General features: G+C 37.8%; 1 protein-coding gene across 1 annotated transcript; it reads right to left on the bottom strand.

The window, feature by feature from the left end:
- Positions 1 to 3,269: 3,269 nt before the first annotated feature.
- Positions 3,270 to 4,476, bottom strand: DRT102 (DNA-damage-repair/toleration protein DRT102). The gene has a single exon (XM_090015764.1). The coding sequence runs from the start codon at positions 4,437 to 4,439 to the stop codon at positions 3,501 to 3,503; it is 939 nt and encodes a 312-aa protein (XP_089871890.1). The 5' UTR covers positions 4,440 to 4,476; the 3' UTR covers positions 3,270 to 3,500.
- Positions 4,477 to 25,963: the final 21,487 nt, after the last annotated feature.

The raw sequence follows: 25,963 nt of genomic DNA, 5'->3' as shown, positions 1-25,963 counted from the left end.
GATTGCTTGCTCTGAGATGACTTATCTCTTGCTGACTTTTTCCTAACAGTTTTCTTGAATGCATTCTTCTTTGGTCCTACCTTGGAGCCATATGTACACTTTGCACCTTCTCTCCTTTCAATCTTTCTTCCTCTGCAACACACTTGGACATAAGTTCATTAAATGTCCATTCATCATTATGTGTTGTAAGATATTTTGAAAGGTCCATACTCCAAAGGTAAGGATGCCATAATCAAATACACTAGGAATAATTCAGAAATGATCAGCTTCATGTCATTCAGCTGAGACGCTATATTCCTTATTTCCAAAATGTGCTGGCGAATATTTCCCCTTCTAGTATATTTCATAGATATGAGATTTGACATCAGGGTATTGGCTCTGACCTTATTTAAACTCATGAATTGTGATTCAATAGCACTCAGAAATTCTCTCACTGTCCTGCATTGTGGGATAACACTGCAAATATTTTTAGTCACTTTAGATTGCAAAAGCAACAGGCTAAGTCTATTCGAGCACTCACACTTTTCAAAAGCACTCTTTTGATCAGTAGTGCTTTGATTAGTCAGGGCAGCAGGTTCATCTATCCTTATGGCCATATCTAAATCCATATACCCTAATGTAAAGAGGACAGTTTCTTTCCAATCACTAAAGTTAGATACATCAAGAAAAGGTATAGAACTTGAGTCATCTAAAATCACAGAACTAGAAACTGCATGACAAAAGACATGTATCAAAAGAAAGCATATACGAGACAAACTTGATGGAAAAAAGAATAAATAAAAGGCCCTGAATATGGTTATTTCTGGGCGAGTGTAGGGGGTCATCAGAGTCCTACTTTGGTAGGAGCTCAGACATGCATAATCACTACGCCTACCGACCATAGTTGGTAAAACTGAGGCTCATGTGAAGCTAGATCATCAACACATGGTACCTTTGGATACACATGTGCAGTGTATCTCAACATATTTGTCTCATTTTACCCTACTTAAATTCCAAACACGATAAAACTATCATTGGGTCATTTATCATTTCATGAATCTAAGTACAACAATAATATTGGCTAAAGTTATATGATAGAACAAAACATTGACAACATATGTGTATTCAGTCACTTTGGTGACATGAATTCACTAAGTCATCTAACTATCCTTGATGCCAATGTTATACATTCATTTATGCATGCATAATTACAAATAAATGCATGAACAATAACAAAATCCAAGCTTAAATGGGTAAAACCCTGGGTCTTCAAGTAGAAACCGGTCTAAAAACACCCTGAACCAGTCTGAAACAGCCTCGAACCGATCATCTAAGGGTCCGAACCGGTTCTGAACCTTATGAACCGGTGTTAAGTATGAACAAAAGTTCATAAAACCCTATAATTGTATGCCCAAAACCCTGTATCTTCTCATATTTATGAAAACAAGGTCTTAGCATCTCAGAACCGGTGAAAAACTGGAAAGAATCGGTCAAAATGGCTCTGAACCGGTCCCAAAAAAGGGTTGAATCAGTTCCTGATCCGGTTCAGGTCAAATAGTGCTTGGACCCTTACTGGATCCGGGTTTGACCAGTACTAACTGGATCCGGGTCTGACCCGGCTTGAACCGGATCCAGGTCTGACCTGGCATGAATCGGATCTGAGTTTGACCCGGTACTTACTGGATCTGGGTCTGACCCAGTATGAACTGGATGCGGGTATGACCTGGTACTAACTGGATCCGGGTCTAACTCGGTACTAACCAGATCTGGGTTTGACCCGGTACTAACTGGATCTGAATTTGACTCGGTATGAACCAGATCTGATCCAACCTGGTATGAACCGGGTTCGGGTCCGACCCGGTATGAACCGGATCAGGGTTTGAACTGGATCCGGGTCTGACCCGGTATAAATATAACTTGGGTCAGACCCGGTCTTTTCGGATCAGACCCATACCTGGACCCGATCCGGTTCCACCGATAAAAAAAAAAAAAACAGAAACCCGAGGGTTTCTGTTTAAAATCTGTGAAACTGAAAAGGGGTTTTTCCCATCCGACCTGTCGGCGATCGATGTCGCCTGTCGGCGACCGACATTGTCTGCCGGTGACCCTCACGGAGCTCAGCCGGTGATGCTCCATCGGCAATGCCTGCCGCTCGACACAACCCCACAGCTGAAAGGAACAGCACAGCGGAGTGCCCCGAATGTCGTACGTCACTGGATGGCCCTTGACACCGGCGAATCGACTGTCGAAGGCAGCTATTTCCCGGTGACACACCCTAATGGCAACCCCCACTGCCCGGCGACAAAGGAAAGTAACAAAAAGGAGGGGGGTTTTAAAACCCCTTTTTGGAGGCTGGCGAAAGACGTCGATGTTGAAACATGACAACCCTGGTGATGGCTAATCACCCTGCAGCCCGATGGCCACAGGTAAATTTGAACCTTATGCAGTTTTTTTTTTTTTACTCTGTTGCCCCATGGCGACAGTCGCCGTCTACCAACGATATCATGTTGCCCCACGTCGACCTGCTGTCGACTGCCAGCAATGCCGCCCAACGGCGACTCCGCTCTACATGAAAACATTGTCGCCCCATGACGACAATCACCGGAAAATGCCATCAAGCCCTCACAGCGGAAGCATGGCATGGGCCCATAACACAATGTTGGGATCCTTGGACCTATGCATAATAAAATCAGAGTGGAGGTGTACCTGAAGAAGCCATTGAGAACCGACAACGGTTGATGGTGTTTTGCATAGCAAAATAAGCAAGGAAAAACTTCCTCTCCTCAACTGGATTATTGCCCTCCAATGAGCGCAGGCACCTTCAACAATCGAACCTTAACCCTTGCTGTGTTTTTCTCTTGATCTCACTTAATCGGGTCTCGTTAACACCCATTTTATAGCCTTTAGTTAGGAAGCTGTTATCGTAATTGTTTTCACTAATCCCTTATGTTTGGGAAGAGAAAGAGTCCTAAAACGTGGGTAACTACCACGTAAAAGGTGGGTTACTCCTAACATTCTTAGCATCTAATAGAACCACCCCATATCTTTAATAAGAATGCTCATCAATCTTCCAACATCTATGGAATGATAAGATGATCTATGTAAAGAAGGTTATGCGATTCAGAGTATGAAAGACCATCCTTCAAAACCAAGGCCACAAGTACCATCAATCAGGTTTACAGTAGATGCGGTCATGTTGATAAGCGAACAAGAAATCAAGCCACGCAGTAATGGAAGAAACAGCAGCACAATCGCATCAAGGCCCACCACCATCACCAAGAAGCAACAGATAGAAGTTGGAACCTTTATTTGTATAGAGAAGAGATCGACATCGGCAGACAGCATAAAGCACGAACACTCACGGACTCATACATACACAGAGCACATAGTACTAAGCAGACCCTCTCAACTAGAAACAAGCAAAGCAGAACTCAAGACCCAAATTTCAGAGAAAATTGAAAACACCACCATCACCATCAAAGCTCGTATCCATCACTCATCACTAGTTCACTACCAATCTGCTATTCACCTGAGTTCTCCTTAATGGCGGCTGCGGCGGCGGAGAGATCCTCGTCGAGGAAGATATCCCAATCCTCATCCCACCGGATGAAGAACTCCGTGTCCGTGAAGTACTTCACCCGGTGAACGTCGGGCGCCGGAGTGTAAAGATAATCTCCCGGCCCAAGATCGTAGTTCTCGTTCTTGCTCAGGTTCCACACCCTCTTCTTCCCGCTCAGCACCACGAGGTCGTGCCCGAAGGTGTGGTGGTGCGCGGGCTCGACGCTCCCGGCGGCGAACCTCACGATCGCGGCGGTGGGGCTCTGCCGGACAATCTTCATGCTCCCGCCGGGCATGATCCCCACGGGCTCGAACTCCCGACCTTCCCTCAACGAGCAGATGGAGCAGGAGCCCCCTTCCCCTCCCTCCGGTCCGGCGCTCTGGCCGGGAATCTTCGACATCTGGGAGAGCGAATCGTCGAGGAAGGCGGCGATGTCAACGGGCCAGGGCAGGCCGCCACTAGCCTGGCAGGGCGACTTGAAGGGGGTATCGAGCCAGGCGTCGACGATACTCCGGGCCAGCTCCGGCGGTGTGTGCAAGCCGCCAAGGGCGAGGACGTTGGAGTCGTTGATGGAGCGGCAGTTGGCGGCCTGGTCGACGGTCTGGCAGGTGGCGGCGTAGACGCCGGGGAACTTGTTGGCGAAGATGGAGACGCCGACGCCGGTGCCGCAGGCGACGATCCCGCGGGTCTCCGGGGCGTCGGCGCCGGAGGAGGAGGAGGAGGAGAGGGCGAGGCTAACCCGCCGGCCGACCTCCTCGCCGACGGAGTAGTACTTGCCGGTGCCGACGTCCTCGACGTCGATGCCCTTGGACCGGAGGTGGGCGACGACGGCGTCCTTGAGCTTGCAGCCGAAGTCGTCCGCTCCGGCGATGATCTTTAGGGCCTTCTTCTCGGACGTCATTGCAGAGAGAGAGAGAGAGAGAGAGAGAGAAGGGTGTTTTTTGGGATGAGAGAAGGGTAGAAAGTGAAGGAGATTATCATTTCTTATTATGGTGGGACTCGTTCTACACCACAGTCATCATCCCACTGCTCTTAGTTTTTTTACATGATATTTGCACTTTTGAGAAAGAGTTGAGATAGGAAGTCCGGATCGGGTGCAATCACATGGCACAAAATTTGTGCATTAAGCACCTGATTGCCCTCCATCAGGCCTTAGACCCCATAACTGACAGGCCTGTCCTAAGATGGAGGGTAATCAGGTGCTTAATGCACAAATATTTGTGCGATCATATTGCACCTGATCTTTTCACCATAAAAAAATGGTTAATCACATGACACATTGCACCAAACCATGTTGATTTTGTAATAATTGATAATTTTTTGATATTTTTAATCAATTATAAATAGAATGGATATTTTTTATGACATATCTTTTGCAATTTGAGTGCATGATTGTGTTTGATTCAAAATTTTGAAAAGAACGGAAGTGATTTTGTCGAAATTGAAGTTCGTATGTACTCAAAACACATTCAACAAGGTCAAGGGTATATTAATAATTTCAATAGTTTTTGAGGTTCGAGGTGACCTGAGGGTCATGGTCGTCCATACCCTTATTGACCAAGTTAAGTCAACTATTTATATTTTTATAAAATATTTTTTTTTATAAATAAAGTTTTCCTTTTAATGTAAAAAGGTAAATTAAGAAGTTTATTAGGACTGAGTTAGAAAATATTAACTAAAAGCTAACTAGATACCCAACTAACCTAAGAGATTGACCCAATTAGATTCGGATCTAAATCTTACTTCAAGATCCAGATCCAAATCTCCTCCCCTTATGGCCCATGGTTTTGTGTAACACCATGATCTCTCTCTTCTTCCCAAAATGCCCCTTTCTACTCTTATAAAAGGGGACCTCCCCTCCCCCTTAAACTCACTCAACCCTCTCCCTCTCTCCCTTAGCCCCTTCTTGCACCACCATTTTGGTGGTTGCCACCCCCTAGGCCTAGCCCACTTTCCCTTGGCCCTAACTCACCCGGTTCACCCCCTTGGCCACCCAGTTTTTTCTAGACTGACTCAGTTTTCCCTAGGTTGTCTCAAGTTTCCTCTAGGCTAACCTGATTCCCTCTAGGCTAACTCGGATTCTCCTTCACCCAAATATGTTGTTCACCCAATTCAACTGCTCATGAGGAATGTCGGAGGTTCGCGTCTTATTTGGAAAAAATTCTTCCAAAGATATTTAGGGAATTTTTCGGCTCTTTGGATTAGCATGCTCTTCAAGGTAGGTATTCTTACGTGGATTTACATTGAATTATGTGATATTTATGCATGTATTTTCATATGTAAATTATTCATAAAATAGTCAAAGATTCATTTTAAGAACTTTTGTTTTAAAAGTTGACCCATGCTAAGTATTATTGACTTTAGTAAAAATGTGACTCTTGTTGAGCTTACTATTGACCCTTGACATGGGGTCGCCCCCAGCTTCTTGGGGGTCAACTCTTACTAAGTTTAAGACTTGAATACTTACAAAACATTCCTTTTAAATGAAGAGTCAACCCCAGAACTATGTAAGTCGACTGTGGAATTCGATAAGTCGACTCCTATAATGAAAGACAACTCTCTTGGCCTTGGATGCGGGTATATGATGATATGACCTCAGGTAAAGGATGTATATGCATATTGGGTGATGCACAAACTGGATATGACTCATATGGAGTGTGTGGTTCAAGGAATCAGATTGTGGTCCTAACAGCTGTAGGGTGTGGCATATGTTTGGGTAGTGTAAAGCATATAAGGCATGCATGTACTACTAATGGCTCTGCAACGAGCTTGGGGGTTATGATGGACCATTCTGAGTACAAAGATGCACATGTTAAATATGTACACCTAAATAAATAAATAATAGTGTCTTCACTATTGAGTCACTTGAATGGTTTAAGGCATTAGAGCAAATAAATAGATGGTTATGAGATAGACAACCCTCATAACCATTACGTCTACATGTGCTATCTTGGAGATGATAGGCAATACAAACCTTGAGTGGCTCCTAATAGGTTCATATGTCTTCTTGATGGTTTATAGGAGCAAGGAATCACAAATTGTCCCCATGCACTTGTGGGTTAGGAGGTCGAGGCTATTAATGTGTCATAGATGATATTGTCCAACTACTACAGTTAGTTTAAGATGCATCAAAATTCTTGTTGGTCCTCTGCAGAAGGTATCTCTTGGTCATGGGCTACCCGCTTTGAAAGTCAGGGGCAGGTAGACCTTCGAGAAATCTAAAATACATAGGATAATAAACACCCAAAATATTCTCTCATGCTGCTTATGTATCATCTTGTACCCAAGAAACTATAACTAAGAGAAACAATGACATTGTTGATCACACAACTTTTTATTAGGAAAAACCACGAGCAAGAGACAATCGAAAGGAAACAAAGAACAAGAACGATCAAACAAAACACAAGAAGAACACAGATTTACGTGGAAAAACCTCTCCTTAAATCCGAGAGAGAGTAAAAAATCACGGCCGCTCAGAGAGAAATATTATTACTCTTAACAGACAATTACAAGCTCGAGAAAGAAAAGTGAGAATATAAACAAGGCAAGGGCGACAACCCTAACCCTAACCAAATCGGGTCGAATCCACTGAAAACCGGGTCCCAAACATAAGCCCCAGAAAAATTTCTTCTGGGACCCGCGCCGGGGGGAGCCCCCGGACCCCCCTTCCTGAGGGGCAAAAACAGTGAATCAGACTCCACAACTCATCACTTTGTATTGAAAACATGTCAAGTTAGTCTAAACTGATTAATGTTACTTAGCATGTATGAGCTTCGTGTAAGTTGTACGCAAGATTATGAGCTTCAAATAAGTTGTCTTATGACTCAGGTCATATTAATTGTTAGCATGTTGCTCTCATAAATGTTCCATAATTGTTTAATTATTGGATACCTGAACTAATGTGTTGTATCATCTGTATAAGAATATATATCTGAATGTTATGTAGTTCTATGTAAATTTGGTGTATATATCTACCAGGCTTTCACCAGTCTGATCATTTTTTATGGGGCACAGGTGAGCAGTGACAGCAATGCAGCGTGAGCCGGGATGCGAGGCAGGGATGATAGACCAGGACTTTTTGTAAGATCTCGTATTTTGGTATTTAGGCATTTCATGAGATTTTTGAAAATTTGTCTAAGTCTGGGAGAAAAATCGTTCGAGGCTCAATTTTTAGACCGATGCCTTTGAGTCTGGGTTTGACTCAGGTCTCACCAACAAGGTCGAGGCGAGCCAATCAAAACGTGGTAGAGAGTTTTATTTTTTACCTTTAAATTCAAGCAAAATTCAGGATATTTTTGGATGAAAATCATAATTTTATGTGTGTTATATATCGTTGGATGCATCTCAAAATTCTGAGCACAACGGTACTTTATTTTCCTCAATTCAAGCTACGGTTGGCCCGAAAATTATGTTTTTCTGAAAAAGGAGCAGATTATCGAAACAGATCTAGGATTGGATCGGACTGGATCCAAGGCTTATGATCCGAATTTTTGTGGTTTTGGGTCCTAAATTGGTCCTACCTAAATCTGGTTTGGGTCCAAATCTGGATCCATTTTCGTTATGGGTATGGGTTTGGATCTTGAATCCGGATCCAAATCCATGTCTAATGTCTTTCCTAGCTTTAAATTCAATTTAAAGCTTTATTTTGGGGTTAACTATGTTTATAAAGTCTCTAGGGTTAATTTGGTTATTTTTGTAAGATTATAAATAAATTTTATTAATTAAAAATTAAAAATTAAAAATTAAAAATTAAAAATTAATTAATTATTTGTTTAATTAAATTCAATTCCAAAATTTAATTTCTGGGCTGAGTGGGACTCTTCAAAAGAGTCCCTATGCTTACCTAAAAGGGGTTTAGGAAAGTTGAAATTTTTAAAAGAATGGAAAAGTCAACATTTGGTAGAAGTTTAAAATAAATTGAAAACTAAGAGAGAGAGGGAGAGTTTCCACTTTTTGGAAACTCTCTCTCAAGAGAGAGGGCTGGAGAAGGGGGTAATGTGACCCCCTCTCCCTCACCTTTAAGTAAAGAAAAAAAAAAGAGAAGGAAGGAAAGATGAAGAGAGAGAGAGAGAGGAAAGGGAGAGAAGAGGAGGAAGAAGCTCCAGCCCCAAGCCCTATTCCACCATTGTTTTCACCTTTTCTTGCAAGGTACGGGTTTCTTTATTGTCTTAGATGAGAAAAAAGGACATGGATTCGTATTCTATGTGGTATTTTAGTGGAAACCACGTGGGAGAGTAAATCCGAACATTTACTCTAAGATCCACGGATTGAATCAATGTATTTTCATCTTCTTGAAGGTTATTGTGGAATAAAATAGATGTGGATGTATTTTTATTAAAACAGAATTTTAAATCATGAGAAATATGGCTTTTCATGTGTGCATCAACGTAGATTTGACCTCCATGATTTTCCAATGTATAAGGAAGGGTTACTTAATACGTATGCATGTCACTGCATAGGTAAAATCCACATAAGTATATCATGATTAGGCGCATTTCTGAATATAAGCTATAGTTACAAGTATCCTTGGCCTTTTTATTTCGTTATGGTTGTATATATATATATATATATATATATATATATATATATATATATATATATATATATATATATATATATATAAGTGCACGTGGGTTTGTTTATACATGCATATTTGTAGGTGAATCAACAAAAGCATGCTTTCTTGACAAGGAATCAATTTATATTCGAACATCTAAATGAAATACATGCATACTGGGATTTCTTTTTCTAGTTATGCATAAGCATACCTCATGTTCTGAATTTTTTTTTAGGTATTTCTGTTGGTATGCTGTCAGCAACAAAAAAAAAGGATTGTTGGCTGTTGCGGGTGCCTGGCAAACCCAGTCGAGCTGGGCTCGGCTGGGCAGGCCTCGGCCCCACCAGGCCCAGCCTATTGGCTAGTCTGAAGCAGTCGGGCAGGCCCCCTGCCAGTTCTGGCCCTGTTCAGCTAGGCCTCGACAAGCTGGACAGGCCTGTCAAGCCTGTTGAACCCAGTAGAGTGGGCATCGGCTGGGAAATACTCAGTTTTCTGTGGGTTTGGCAGCACTTGCCAAGTGCTGGCAGATTCCACCTGTATTTAAAAAAAAAAGGGTTATGTTAGTTCAAAAATATGTGTGGTGTGCTTTTCTTTTTAATTTTAGTTTCCTGTTAAGTGGGTGTATCAGAGTACATGTTAAGGAATGAGATTGTTACTTGACTGAATATGTTGAAGGTAACATTGGTGTATTTATACATTTAAACTTATGAGTAGGACACGTGTGTTATCACTTGAATACTCACATACTTGACTAAAATGTGTAGTGTATAAGGGTGTGCATATAGTATGAATCTGTGAGTGAAGCATGTATATGACTGGAATACTTGCATTAACTGAAATTATGTTGTGAACATGAATATGTGTATTGGTATGGAAGCATGCATTTAACTTGGACATGTGTGGACTAATGCATAAGCTTATGAATTTATTGTTTCATATGTATCTCAAAAGTTTGCATATATGAAGGTGCATTGAAAAGCATGCAATGATCATGAAGTTGTGAACTCATGTACATGACAATTTTTTCATATGAATGCATTAATGATCAAATGGATCATCAGGGGCTGGGTGAGCCTCGAGAACATGTTGCTCTTTGTTTTAGTTATTTTGATGCATTGCAAAAAAAATCAAATGTGATATTGTTATTTTATTTCGTTGGTCTATGTTGCCACGGATTGTGGTCCCGTGAAGAGCTTGGAATGCTGATTTGCAAGCTTATGTTATTAATTCTGCATGTTGATTTGTAAATGTAAAAGAGACGAATTAATGGCAAGATAAAAAAAATTAAAAGAACAGTGTAATTTATGTTTCTTTGATGTCCCTTCTTTAGTGTGAGAATCTTGGATATTACGGTTTTGGGGAAAACTGTGAGGATACTAAAACTTCGTGTGCGTTGTTGTTGCCCCTGAACCCGATATTGAGGTTATTCTTCTGCCCACGGTTTTAGGGAGAGTCCACCATTTTTCTTGGGGGTGGTGTGTAGACACAACTGTTGTTTTGGTATACCAAGAAAAGTGGCACTTATGGATGTTGATGTCTCTGGTGTCCCCGACATTAGATGTTGTTTTCTAATGTTCTGATGGATGGTGTTGTTTCCTGATATCTGTCGAGGGCTAAGTTTGAAACCCAGTAATAAAATACAAATTATGTGTTAAGCTATCTTGGGAACCCAACTTGACCTCAGGGATTTTACCCGTTTTGAATATTCGCGGGCAATGGTAATAATAAAAAGTGAAACTTAAATGTGTGTGCATCCTAATAGGGACATGCATATAAAAGAGAACTTGATTAAAGATGATAAATTATTCATGCATTGCACTGAAATCATGCATATTTCTGTTATGCATTAGATCATGCATATTTACTTGTTCCCTTAATTATGATATATTGATGCTTGCATGATGTTTGTTCTCTAATGCATATTAAATGTTTGTATTGCTTACTTTATGGTTCATGTTGTTTAATAATTGTTCCCTATTGCATGATACTTGTCCTTATTGCGTAATTGATATTCTCTATTGATGATAATTGTTTCTTCTTGTTTAGCAATTGATCTCTACTGCTTAAATGATTATTTAAATTATGAAGTTATCATAACTGCATCTCACTAAAATATTACATGCATCTTATTTATGCTTTTTATTTTTATTTGATTCACTAGAGGGACCTGTACGCCGGATTCTTCGGATTCTGACACCCTACTTTATTGGTTTTTCGCAGACACAGGTGATGAGTGAAGTCGACTCGCTTCTGAGGGGATATGAGGGTCACATTTGCTGCTTCACTTATGGACAGAGTGACTCTACTTTTTGTTTTTTTTAGTTTTTTTTATTTCCTGCAGTTGTTATTTCACTTTTGACTTGAGTATGAGATTATTATGGATTCATTAATAAAAGAGTTTGGTTGGTTGGTTATGGATGATAAATGTAAGTTTGTTTGTGGTGTGTGGTTATCTAGCTAAAATTGGAACTGTAAGGACCCTGGGTCTCTGGGAAGTTTTCCGTAACTCTTAGAAAAAAATGCATTTTTCAAGGAGTATGAATTGGGGTCGTTACACTTTTAGGCTCAGTTTATTTTGATATTTTTTGCTCCATTCTGTGGATATTTTATAAACATATTATTATTCCTAAACTCTAGATTATAAACCTCGTCTTATTCATTTTGGAATGATATACATGTTTTTGCCTAAATTAATTTGCTTTATTTCTGCACATTTAGTTTGAAAAATTGAAAGGTTCGATTTTGAATAGAATCCTTGTTGTTAGACTAGGACCCAAACCTTATGGGGGAGTTGGATCCAAGCCTATGCAGTTTATTTTTCTCCTATTACCGCCCACAGATTTGCTAACTTAGGCCAACCAAAATGATTTTTTTGTTTTGTTATAACCCCATTTTATATCGTAAAAAAAAAATCATTTTTTTCTGAATTTTCCAAGTTAGAAATCTCAGGGCGTTACAATTTTTGTTTGTCATGCTTACCGTCATGTAAAACTCGGTGAGCTTACCCTTTCTCCTAGGATTCAAGTAGTAGTTATTTTAATATAATTGTTTATTAGTGTGAGGCTAGTTGTTAATTAGCATCCTTCTTCCAGGCAAGGTGATGTGTTTCGGTCCCACACATCCCTATGTCATCCCCATCGTCATGCCCTTGGGATCTTATTTGATGCATATTTTTTAAAGCAAATCTAACTGTAGATTGAGCATTGTTAATGTTTGCTACCTCCTGTATAAGAACCCATAATTAAAAAATAGCATTTTATTTTTTTTAGTTTTTTTTTACATCTCAAGTTTAGTAGAAACTTGTAATATCATGTGTTTTTCTATAATTTTAAGTTTTAAAATGTTTAAAAATTTGGCTAAGTGTTTTGTAAAGTTGATAAAATCCCCGATTTTAGGTGGCGTCAGCTGAGTTTGGGCATGGCCCAAAACCTATTGACAAGACCTAAACGAGCCAATTAAGATTTGGTAAAACTTTTTATTTTTGACCTTAAGAATCGAGCAAAATTCAAGTTAAATTCAAGTAATATATCATTAGATGCATCTCAAAATTCTGAAAACATTGATATTTTGTTTTTTTGAATTCGGGCTACGATTGGCTCGAAAATCGCATTTTTAAAAAATGACCTTCCTCAATGTGACCAGTTTTGGATTGGATTGGATCTGATCCAATTTGTTTGATCCAAGTTGATATGGATTCGGATCCGGTCCAAGACCCATATTAATTAAGATCTGGTCCAAGCTGACATCCATATGGATTTGGATCTAGATCTAGATTCAAAATCAAATTTCAACAAATTTAAAGTTTTAAATTCAATATAAAAGTTTAATTGAGTGAATTTCCAATTTGAAAAGACTCCCAGAGGATAGATAGATAGATATAGAGAGAGTGTGTGAGAAGGAGGAAGGAAAAAAAAAGAAAAGAAAGAGAAAAAAAAAGGAGTGAAAAAGGAAAGGAAAGAAGAAGAAGGAGAAAGATCTCCTTCTGTTTCGGGCACCTGATGATTTTTTTCGTTCTTTTCTATCTCCAATCAAAGGTACGAGTTCCTCTCTTGATTCAAACAAGGAAAAATAGTCTAAATCCAGTTTATGTGAGATTTTAGTGGAAAAAAAGAAAAATATGAATTATAATACAAATATATATATATATATATGATGTTAAATCAACCATTTATTTATTTATTTTGCATGTACTTGATTTTTTATTTTGTGCTTATAGTTGAATATGTCCCACGTGTTAACTTTCTGCATATTTCTTAGTTCTGCGTATTTTAAAAACTTAAAAAAAAATTTGATCTGTCTCATTATGCGTGTGGACAGATCTGGATAGATATGCAGATTTTCATAGGTGCATAGATCTTGTCCAGATCTATAGATTTTTGTGTGCACGCAAATCTGACTAGACCTGTCGCAGATTTATTTTCCACTAACAAACTGTTTATTTTTCTTTTCAATAGTTGTTGAAATGACTGTGATGTAAATTTGCCATTATGTACATGTGTGAAATCGTTAGTTGTTAAAGGAAAGGAAGATCAAATTTTTTGTTATGATGTATAACAAATTTATTTTAGTTTTTCAGCAGTATCAATGTTTTATACTAAAGCTATTTTAAGACTATCATACAACTTAATTTCAAAATGGGGTTTGATGCCATTAGGTTGGTCCAAATTGTTTTCAATGTCAACTTATGAACTGCTATGGTATTGTTTTGTTTTTTTTGGAACCTTGAAATTGCATATAAGCATGATCATATATCGAAAAAAAAATATGCATGTTATGTTTCATAGGTTCATGACTATATATGTGCAAGGAGTCTTTAGTTAATGAATATTTATTGTTTAGTATTCTTTCTGGAAGTTCAATATAGATCAGATTTGTTTTGCCTATGCATATAGGCAAATCTGGTCAAAATCTATAGTATTTACACATGTAGATCTAGACAAGCTTACAAGTTGTCACTTTATTTTTTTCTTTGGACAGATTTGCAGTTATGATACATACGTAGTTTCGGTTCAGATCTGTTGTATACATATGCAGATTAGAACCGACCTGCCTATTCACACTAAGTGGACAAATCTGTCCAGGTGTGTATCGATGTGTGTTTAGCCGACTGTCCAGCATGTTGATTCCTCTTTTTTACTATTGGTACGATTGTGCACCAGCCTTATGTTTCTTTTTCCCAACATACTATTTCTTTTTTAGTGCTGGCATAAACATGCAACAATCATGTAATTTCCAACATGTTATTTCTTTGCGAAATCATGCATCAGCAGAGTATATCTCTAGCATGTTATTCTTCTGCATATATATGCATTAAACATATGATTTATCCCATTTTTGTTAGACTATTATAGGGCAAACTAATGTTGCACATTTAGGTGCAGCATTGTTCGATGTCCACTATGAGAGACATGTTCCCAACAATATGTTAATGATGTCCTATGCATGGTGGCAACATATCTATGGCTTAGTGGTTATGTTATGTATCCCAAGCATGCCCAAATTGCAGAAGTGTTATTGGTTATGTATACTTATAAAAATGAATATTATATTATATGTATATCATGAACATAAAATACTGAAGTTATTTGGATATTGCATAAACATGATCATGTGCATGTTTGGATGTATGCATAAGATGAATCATTAAAGAAAAATGCATGTTGCAAGCAATTGTTCATATGCATATGTAATTTGTTTTGTATGTATATTCTTATTGTGTTTGAATGAATATGCATTGTGGACATGTTTCAATAGTTGTATCTGTGCATGTTCATTGAGAATTTTTACATAAGATGCATTGGTGGTCGGATGTAAACCACTGTAAGCTATGTGGGTCAGGAGCATGTGTTGTTCTAAGATTTGTGTGTATGTATTGCAAAATCCATTCTGAAATTTTTGGTTTTCTAATTTAATTACACAGTTAAATTGTAACGGGCCAAGGTCCCGTGTTGGGTTTTGTATTTTGATTTAAAATTGATTCATATGTAAAGGGCTTAATTTTTGTTAAAAAGATAAAAGAGATAAATAGTGTAATTAATATTTTTTTCCTTGATGTCCCTTCCACAATGTGGGAATCCTAGATGGCGGTTTTAAGAAAATTGTGATGATACTAAAACTCTGTGTGTAATTATACCCCTAAACCCGATATGGTGGTTCGCCTCTCGACCATAGTTTTAGGGAGTTTTCAGCCACTTTACTTAAGGGTGACATTGTGACAGTTGTTGTCATTGGTATACCAAGAAAGTAGTATGAGTGAATATTGATTTTCCTAGTATCCCGACATTAGATGTTGATTTATAATGTTTTGATGGATGATATTAATTCTTGATATCGGTCGAAGAATAAGTGTGGAACCCAATAATAAATTATAAATTGTGTGTTAAGCTACAACTAGGAACCTATCTTGAACTTCAGGAGTTGTTGCATCTGTTTTGAGTATTCACGGGTTTAATGAAAAGTGAAACCAAACTTGTGTACATTTAATAAAGACATGCATGCAAAAGAGAACTCTAATAATAATTTACTAAATTGTTCATGTATGTGCGCTAAAATCATGTATATTTACTGTTTTGCATTAGTTCATGCATTATTACTTGTTCTGTTTCATGTGAGATATTGGTATTGCATGATAATTATTTTTAAATGCTTGGATAATAAATAATTTATAAGATTATTGTTGTTATATTTTCTCTTAATACTTGCATGAATTTGATTTATGTTTTTTCTTGCTTATTTAGATTTTTAGAGAAATTCGTACAAAGAATTTTTTATTCTTACCCAGTATTTTGAATGTTTTTCTTAGGACCTGAAACTCAGTGATGAAGTTGACTGCATTAAGGAGTCTACGAGATCGCATGACTTGCTTTTGTTATTCTTAGACAGTGTGGCTTTGGGATTTTATGTTTTACTTTAATTTTGTTCTCAGACTTTGATTATTGATTAATAAAGTTAGTTTTTTTGATTGGTGGGTTTAATGTAGAGGTCCCTTATGGTTTGAAAATTTGTTAAGTTTGTGAGGCCCTGAATCCTTGGGTTTTGGTATTCGCAATTGTAAAAAAAAAAATTACTTTTCAACGAAGATGAGTTGGGGTGGTTACCAAATTGACCTATGTTCCAAAACTAGGTCAAATTTTACAATGATTGAAAAAGCAACAGCTTAATCTTGCAAACCTCAAAAAAACATGTATCTATGTTTCAAAACTAGGATCCAAGAGTAAACTCCTATTATTTCGACCATGCTGAACGCATTCATTAAGTCAGATTTTGTTAAAACAACCTCTCCATGTGAGTTTTAATTGAGGGTTCCTTACCCACACAGAGTCTCTATCTATCTATCTATCTATCTATCTATCTATCTGTATAATGGACTCACAAAGCGTCCATTGTTATCGAACTTGTTTTCATCACTGATCGTGCAAAGCTCAGCAACAAAAAAAAATCAAGTTAAAAGGGTCATTAGCACCACTAATGACCCTTTTTCAGCCAGAATCAATAGCAGTTGTTGTTAGCTAATGACCACAAATCTCATGAATTGCATGAACAAGCATTGTTTGATGCTCATTCAATTTGATGGGCTACGCTAGTGGGTAAGGAATCTCCTAGTTAAAAAACATAATATTTTTAGTATTTTTGTACATTAGACTACGGTGTCAGACCTGACCCGGACCAAACCCTATAGGGTCCGGGCATGGTGATAAATAATAAGGCACATTTGAGACTTGGGTCCAGATCCGAAAGTTCGTTTAATACATGGATAGGGCATAGTTTGTGAAATTTTATACCAGACCTGGGCGTGACCCGAGTTCCCATTAAGGCCCACAAATTTTCAATGTAAAAATAATAAAAAATATTAGTTTACCGGGTACTAGTTCATGTAGTTATTATTGGGTCCGGGTATGGTTTTTTTTATAGTAGACCCGATTAGACTCGGGTCTAGACCTGATACCATACCCGAAAATCTGGTTGAAGTATTGTCACCCCTACATTAGACCCTGCAAATGTGATCTATATGTTTAATAGAAACTGATCGGGGATTAACTATGGCCCTTTGGATTATTAACTACGGCCTACTCCCGCCAATTTTTTGGCGAGAGACTGGTAAAAAATCCTCTCCCTTGTCCCTCTCGCTCTCCTTCCCTGCGTCAGACTGCCTCGCCAAGCTCGTTCCCCCCCCCCCCCCGCGTCCAGAGGGTCGCACCGAGCGCCATCGGAATATCTGGTTCGTCGTTCTCTCTCTCCCTCTTCCTCTCACTCTCCTTCCCTGCTAGACCGTCGCCGAGCTTCTTCTCCACCTGCATCGGCCGTCGTCGAGCTCCTTTCCCACCGGCGTGTCAGGTGCATTCTTTCCCCTATTCTCTCTCTCTCTCATCTGTTCCCCTCACAAATCGAAACCTTCTCGCCTTTTCTCCCTCTCCCTGCTATCATTCATCTCGCAAAAATCCTCTCTTTTTTGTCTCTGTTATCCATCTCCATTCACCGATTTGTAGCTACTTCGAACAGACGTCACTCGCCATCTAGGGTTTTTCGTCTGCATGTTGCCCTGCGATGGAGTCCAAGCAAATCATGAAGGAGCTCATGGACGCTCCCACCTCCTGTATTTCAGGTAATCTTCCTCGCTGAATATCTGTAGATCTCTTGAGATACACCACTTAGGCCCTGTCTTCCTTGGTGTCATAGGGTTTGATCACCATATGTGCCTTCTAATCCCCGATCTGTGATTTTGAAGAGGAATCATGCTCGATTTGTTGGAATTTTTCGTTGATTAGGGTTTTGAGAGTGTGATTGTCGATTCCTTTCAGTATTTTTATAGATCGAATATTTGTTGATTTTCAGATGTTAATGAATTTATGCAGATCAGTGTTAATATGTTTATCTGTGTGGTTTCTGATTAATTAGCTTTTTGATGATGCAAATGAGATAAATCATATATTTGTCGAATATTTGTTAACAGTATGTATATTGGGTTACTTTAAAGTTTCAGTGTTTATGCTTGAGATCAAGTAAAATTTGTTTCTAGAAGTTCAGTCTTTAAATATCGGACACATGAGACTGTCCTCTAAGTTCAGAAGCATATAGCAAAATTAATGATGCGGCTTGTGCTTTTATTGTCATGTAGATATTTCAATGAGTATTAAACTTTATGAATGTCAATAATGCTTCATTGTTCTGGCTTAAGGTCCTCTGCTTACTATTTCCTTCAATGCACACTGAAGTTCAAGGTTTTTTCATGCAGAGGGCCATTGAAAAAGGTGCAGACGTCATAGAAATTGATATTCTTTTTTGAGACTTAAACATAACTGATATTCTTGCCACTAAGGATGGTGCTCTCATATGTTTCCATGATGTCTATCTTGATGATACCACTGACGTTGCAGAGCACAAAGAGTTCACTGATCTCAAAAGAACCTATGAAGTACAGGGGTCTAACATTACTAGATTCTTTACAGGCAACAAATATTTGTTGCTTGTAGTGGAGTAATTGAAGTTTGGTTTCTGGTTCACTCATATCTGAGCCCTCTTGGTTTAGATACAGAGATTCATACCTTTTTAGTTTGCCATACTTGTGTTTTCAATTCCATGATTATACTAGAATGCTTGTTCCTTATCATTGTTTCATATAACTATTTGGTAAAGCAATTAGGATCAGAAGCCTTTAGAGATCTCTCTCATATTTTCACGTATACCTCCCACTTGGGAAGTTTTATTATAAGAGCATGAGAGTTGTCAAGCAAACAACAAACTAATGACCTGCCTATTTATTTACAGTTTATTTTACTTTGGAAGAAATCAAGACAATAAGAGTGAAGCAAAGGTACTAACTTTGTGATCAAGCAGAGGTACACATTAGCATGCATGTCCCTTGTCGACGCCACACGACATGACATAGGACACACCATGACACTTCATGGACACATCATGTGTGACATAGTCAACACCATATCCTTAACTTTTATCTATTGCTTTTTATGATCTTGATTGTTTCTTTTGATATTTACTTATGTGTGTCTTCTTTTAGAATTTGTCATTGATTAGATTCCGTTTCAATTCTCAACTTAGATCCATTATATATATTTATAGATATATGTGTGTGTGTGTAAATAATTACATATATTTACTTATTTATATGATTGTGTCCCTATGTCCTTGTCTTGCAAAACTCGTGTTATACCAACTGTGTGTGTGTATGGGTTCCTATAAACCATGTCTGTGTTTCTTGAAAAAAGATATGATGGCCTCTGTTCTCATCTGACTATTTCTATGACCTTGCCTGGTGTAGGATATGAGTTCCATATCCATTTCAATGGGGGCCACCTACTTTTGATGTCGGGGAAGCTTTTGCCATGATGATGGCATCATTTGTTTCTCTTGTGGAGGTATTGCAGCATCTCATGTTGTTTGATACCTTTTTTAATCCAACTTTCATCTATGTTTCTTTGAGCTTTGTAGATATGATCATGTTCTTTGTTTCTTGGATTGCTTGTGATCAACTATCAACTGGTATATTGTTGATCTAGTATGCTCTTTGTGGTGCCGTCCTGAATGTGGTCCATGATGGGTATGTAATTATTCCTGAATTTTCATTTGTAAGTTATTGGTTTGTCACGGTTTTCTAACTTCGTCTAGATCTCTTTCACAATTTTTTTTTTGTTTTACCATTTGCTTTTATTGGGAAAGGTATCTTATTGTATTCAAATTTATTGAAAGTGGTTTGCTTTTGTTTGCAGTATGCTCATAGGAAATTCATGCAGAGATGTACTGAGAAAGGGGATATTGTTTGTGAGATTTTCCTCCAGGTTTGGATTTTTCTCTTGCTCTTCTTTTTTTTCTTTTCCCTTTTGGGGTTATATATATTAGATGCTTTTTTGGGGTTTTGGAAAGTTTTTTGTTTTGTTGGGGGAAGATTATGAGTTTTGGAAGGTTGCAGAAATTTGAATCTGGGTACACAACACCTGCTAAAATTTTATGATACTAACATTCTTCAGAAAGCTTGGAGATTCATGATATAGTTTGATCATGAGAATTTGAAAGAGTATCGTTTCTATTTAAGGAGCAATCTCTTCTCTTTGCACCTTAGATACTAAGGTTTGGTGCAATGTCCAAATTGGATTGGTCCATATCAAGTGAAACTGCTTATGAAAATAGGGAGAACTTAAAGAGAGGTGTTTGGTTGATTCTTCCTATTGCAAAGCACAAGGATGATCTACTCCTCAGGGCCACACCTCTCCTGTTTGGATTAAGGGCTGGTGCCTAGAGTGACAGCCAAGTAAAGATCTCATAAGGGCCAAAATCCCATATCACTCACTTGGGAAATCTATGGCAACTCTATAGCAGATCTTCACTGAGTAGTTCCTCAAGGCATTTCTCTATTCTCATTTGGCGAACATGACAAAAATAACAACATTAGTTCACTCCACTCTTTATATTAACTATCATTAGGATCTCTTCTCGTCACCATTTCCCAGCCTGAATTCCCATTGCACCACTAGTTGGCCTATTGACCTTGCTTGAAATATAGCAATCATAAAGAGGCTAGGAAGGTCATAGATTAAGGTGCCCAATTTTAGCCATTGGTCAGTCCAAAACGAGAACAGGTTACTTCACCTAGATTCACGTGCATTCTCTTTAAAATCCTTCAAGGTTTAACCATACCTTCCAAATCCTAGAGCCATTTGTCCATCGATATATCTCTTGCCATTCCAACTCCCATCCCTATGAATAACCATCACCATTGGTTGGAAGTTGAGTCATTAAAGCTTCTAGCTTGATAAGTAACCCACTTCCAACATCACGGCTAGACCAATTGGACCTTTCATGAAATGTGTGAAATGATGACCAAATGATTTTCCATCTCTAATAAGAGAAAAATGAACACCAATGAGACCATGATGTCTCTATTTAGTCACATTCTAAGGTATTTCATTTGCAGATCCCCTGCTTTATTCCTAAAAATCAAGCTATTACCTCATAAAACTCTTTGTCTGCTTCCAATATCCATGTTATATGGACACCCCTATGAATGGTTGCTTGACATCGACACTCATATAGTGGCTAAGGTTGATAGCAAGTTAACAACTTGTCTCACTTGTGGTCAATGTCTTCGTGGTGAATGCTAGTGAAATATTTAATGGTGTCTTGAGGATATACAAATCTGTGTTGAGGAATTTGTGAAGTATGTGCACGATCAAATATTAAGGACATCATTTCATGATTAAAGAAAGTAAAAATAGATATCAGTATCATAAAATTTGCATCCTTATTGAAATGTTATACCTTGATGTTATCTTGGACATGTTCATTTTTACATTTGTTATTATGCTTTAGTTAAGAAAAACTAAGCATCTTGGAAGTCTCTATCTTATTTTCTCTTCTTTTTCTATCACGTTTTTAATATTAAGCTTGCTCATAACCACAGCGCTGTTAAATCTAGGATGGTTTGTGGTCTATTTAGATCAGTTTGATCTGGCAGCTACATGGGAGAGTCTTGCAGTCACTGCCAAGTTGCAGTAGCATTGACTTTTGTTAAACTTGTGACCAATCTTAGATCTTGTCATTCCTTTTATCCCATTTTCTAGAAAGGCCCTTTTATATTCCAAAATCTGGCAATGCAGACCTTGCACTTAGACTGGGTGAAGTACACGCCTTACAAAATAATGTTTAGAGGTGATCTCTTGCTTTGGATGCCTGGTCCAATCTAAGCTGCCTTTGGTTCACTATTTTTTTAGACTGTACAATGTTCTCACTGTGTCATGTTGCAGTATTTGTGCAAATTAGAGCATCACATTCAAAATTTGAAGGCAGTACATTATCCCTCTCCATTTGAAGGATGTAGTGTTGTTTGCTTCTATTCATTACTTGTATCGATCCTTTTTTCCCTTGATAACAGGATAGATGTGGAAGCCCTAAATCTAGGTTCTGAAGATGCTGATGATAGTAAAGCTTCCATGGCTATCAATGTATGTTTCAAAACATGTGCATATTTTAAAAATGTCAAGGGAAAATTGGTGATGCCGGTCTGTCCATTGAGGAAAAGTTCTAAAGGTGATTCCTTACTTTGGATCCATATACAACATGCAACACTAGTGCCTATCTTATACATTTTATTAAGTACATGTAGTTTGGTTCCTGGCCTTACACATTTTTAACAGTTGTCGTTCAGTTGCAAACTGTGATAATCTTGATACTACTAACATGAATGTTTTGTGTGATATTGTTGCCGCATTCATAAAATTTTAACATAGTCCTCATTGATGTTTGAGGAGTTTGATTGAGAATCATTATGTCATCCATACATAGGTCTTATTGTTAAATTTTTTGTCAATCACGTGGTGACAAGATCTCAAGAGCCTACGTTTGCCTGTATTGGTAAGTATTTTTTCTCAAGTTAGTATGTCTATTAATGTGTTATCCCTGTAAGAGTAATGGTATTCCATGCTTGAGCTATCTATGTGTTTGCGACTCATTCATGACATCTTAAGTAGAATAGAAAAGGAGAGGGAGAGAGAGCATTCTTGCTATCCTAACATTTGTGGTTGGAACAATCATATTCATTGATTCAGGTTCCAAAGAACGACCTATTTTTATATTCTCACTGCTCTGCCATATTTTTGAGGTAAATAGAAATCAAATCAGATCATAATGAATGTGCTTTTGAATGTGTGGATTCTAGGGAGTGCAGTTCTATTTATTAGGAGTGCATTCTTTGAGGAAGTTTTCCTTTAAATGATGGGGGGAATTATTCCTGCACTTGCTTGTGTAATATCTTGCAAATTTTGTTCCTAATTTTAAATTTAATAAATATGATTTTTATTAAATAAATATATTTTCAATGTTTGAATTGATAATATATATATGTATATATATATATATATATATATATATATATATATATATATATATATATATATATATATATATATATATATATATATAATGGAGCTAACGCACTTTGGATCCCGATATGGATCTTGGACTCATTGGTTGAGATCCATGATCTATATGTGTTAGTATAAATAGGTTAAAAAATTCTGCAAAGTTTTTGAGGGTCAGTTTGGGGTCGTTAAAGAGTTGTTATCAGAGCTGATCAGAATTAACACCATAAATCATAAACTCGCACTCTAGAAGCAGTCTCCGCATCATTGGTAAGAAGTATTTTGTGAATTTTTATTTCTTTACTTTTTCTACAATAATGAAAATTTGTGATTATTAAGCCTAAGGGGTAAGTTTGATCTATGGGTGTAGTTTAATAATAAATTTTGGTTTGGAATAATTTGTAGATGTATACTCGTGGCCGAGTAAACGCTCTTGAAAATTGATAGGAACGGATGGATTTCCTGATGAATGCCCTCAACAGCCTGACCAAGACTGTGTTAAATTATATACCTAAATCATTCAATGTAATATATATATTTAATATATATAAAGTAATACATATACATATATTAATATATATGTATATGTATATGTATCTACTTATTATATATATATAAAATATATATTTCTGTTTTTGTTTAGCCGTAGGGGTAGAATAGTCTTTTCCTTCATTTTACGCACATTCAATTTATGAATGTGATTGCAATTTATTTTCGTTTTTCTTTTTCTTTTATTTTTTGTTTTTTGTTTTACTTTATGTAAAGTACCTTGGGGGGCCCACTAACATAGACGTTGGGCCCTCTCCAATGGTCACATTTGTGACCGTTGGAGGGGCTCCAACGTCTATGGGTGGAGCCCCTCCAAGGCCCCTCATGTGTTCTTATAAATAGGGGGTTCACCCCTTTGTATTCTCCATGGCTTTGAGTCAAAGCCCAAGTTCTCAATAAATCGATTCCATTGTTTTTATGCCTTTGTGCATTTGTGAGTTATTTGTGAGTTGTGCCTTTGTGCACAAGTGTTCTTATTGTGCATTCGTGGTGGGTTTATTATCAAGAATATTAAGGTCTTGATCCTAGTATCTTGGTGGAGATACTTTTACATGGTATCAGAGCCTCGTTGAAGAAGGAGGATAGAGCATCCCGCCACTTGTGAAGTACCTCGGTAATTGTGCCCTCAAGCTTGTGAAGTTTTGAAGTATATCATCTTCTTCGGGCGATATTTTAGAAGCAACTTTTGTCAAGAAAAGTTGGAAAAACTCTTAAGGTACACATTATTTTCTATCATCTTACCTCTCTAATGGGTGAAAAAAATTCCCACTTCTCTCTTGGGTTTAAACTTAGTGGTTCAAACTATCATGTTTGGGCCGGCAATATGGAAGCACATATCAAAGGGAAAGGCCTTTGGGGATACGTTCAAGGTTTCATATCGGAACCCGAACCCAAACTTTCTATCATAGAAAAAGGGGATATTAAGATCCTTGAAGGTGAAGATAGACAAAAGGCCCTTGAAGAATATTAAAAAAAGCATGATGAGTGGGAAATGAAGAACTTCAAAATTTTATCTTGGATTTTTTCATCCGTGGAAACCAAGATCAATGCCAACATCATTAAGTTTAAAAGGGCTTCCGATGCGTGGTTGTACCTTGAAAAAATGTATACTTCAAGGGACCTATCACACAAATATTATCTCCAAAAGAAAGCCTTGACTCTTCAACAAAATGATTTGTCTATTCAGGAATATTTTGCCGAATTATCATCTATTTGGGACGAGCTTGCTATGCTCGAACCAAAATGGAGCGGAAAAGCTATTGAATTAAGACACAAGCAACTAGAGGAAGATCGATTTTTTAATTTCTTAAATGGTTTTAGACCCGAATTTGAGCAAATTCGGTCCTCTCTCTTATCCGCTTTCACATCCCCATCTATTGAAGATGTCATCACCAAGTTAAGTGGTGAGGAAACACGTATGGGGATTAGTAAAAATAATCCGAGTATTCTTGCTACCCCTTCTCAAAGTGATTATGAAGGGGTTAATGCCGTGTCAAGACCCGAAAATAACTTGAAAACCTATAAACCTCCACATTTCAAGAATCAAGGGCAAGGAGGAAATGATCGATATGGGAAGAGAGACTATAGCAAATTAACTTGTCACTTTTGTAAAGAACCGGGGCATATCAAACCCCTTTGTCCTAAATGGAAGAAATTTCTTGCCGCGGCTTTAGCATCTCAATCAGAAGAACGACCTTCGTCATCAAATGAGTCTCTTTCGCTTCAACAAATTGTGGATGCTCTTCAACCTATTCTCAAAGGAGGCATTTCTGGAGCCGCTATGTCATCCTCATCCTCTCTCGGTAAGTCATCTTGGCTCCTTGATTCCGGTGCCTCATTTCATATGACTCCAAGTCCTTGTTTTCTCACTGATTATTCTAAAAATTTTCTTCCATCTTTTGTCTCAACGGCGGATGGAACACCTCTTGAAATTAAAGGAATGGGCAACTTTGAAAAACAAGACTTCTTTATCCCAAAAATTCGTCTCATACCCAAATTAAACTTAAATTTATTTTCCGTCTCTCAACTCTCGGACCATGGTTGCGATATAAGGTTTTCTTCTAACAAATGTTGGATACAGGATCGCCAGTCCGGGAGGTTGATTGGGGAAGGCTCTAGGAGAGGCGACCTCTACTATATCGATTTTCTTAAAATTTCCAAGGATCAATTTTGTAATGTTGTTCAAAACAAAGATATTCATGTATGGCATAAGAGATTGGGTCATCCCAACATTGTTAAAATCTCTTATTTGCCCTTTATTAAGCATCTTTGTAATGAAAATTTTGTTTGTAATGAATGTATTCTTGGAAAAATGAAAAGTCTCCCTTTTCCTCAAAGATCTATGTTTACAACAAGACCTTTTGAAATTGTTCACTCCGATGTATGGGGTCCGGCTCCGGTGATCTCTAAGAGAGGTTTCTCATACTATGTTATCTATGTGGACGATTTCAC

The sequence above is a fragment of the Nuphar pumila genome, chromosome 8, assembly GCF_984573655.1.
Source record: "Nuphar pumila chromosome 8, dmNupPumi1.hap1.1, whole genome shotgun sequence".
Taxonomy (NCBI): domain Eukaryota; kingdom Viridiplantae; phylum Streptophyta; class Magnoliopsida; order Nymphaeales; family Nymphaeaceae; genus Nuphar; species Nuphar pumila.
The sequence above is the reverse complement of the archived record's forward strand: the minus strand, read 5'-3'. Positions and strand labels throughout refer to the sequence as shown.

Excerpts from the sequence above, each read along its gene's own strand:
- DRT102 (XM_090015764.1), bottom strand. The coding sequence starts at position 4,439 with ATGACGTCCGAGAAGAAGGCCCTAAAGATCATCGCCGGAGCGGACGAC.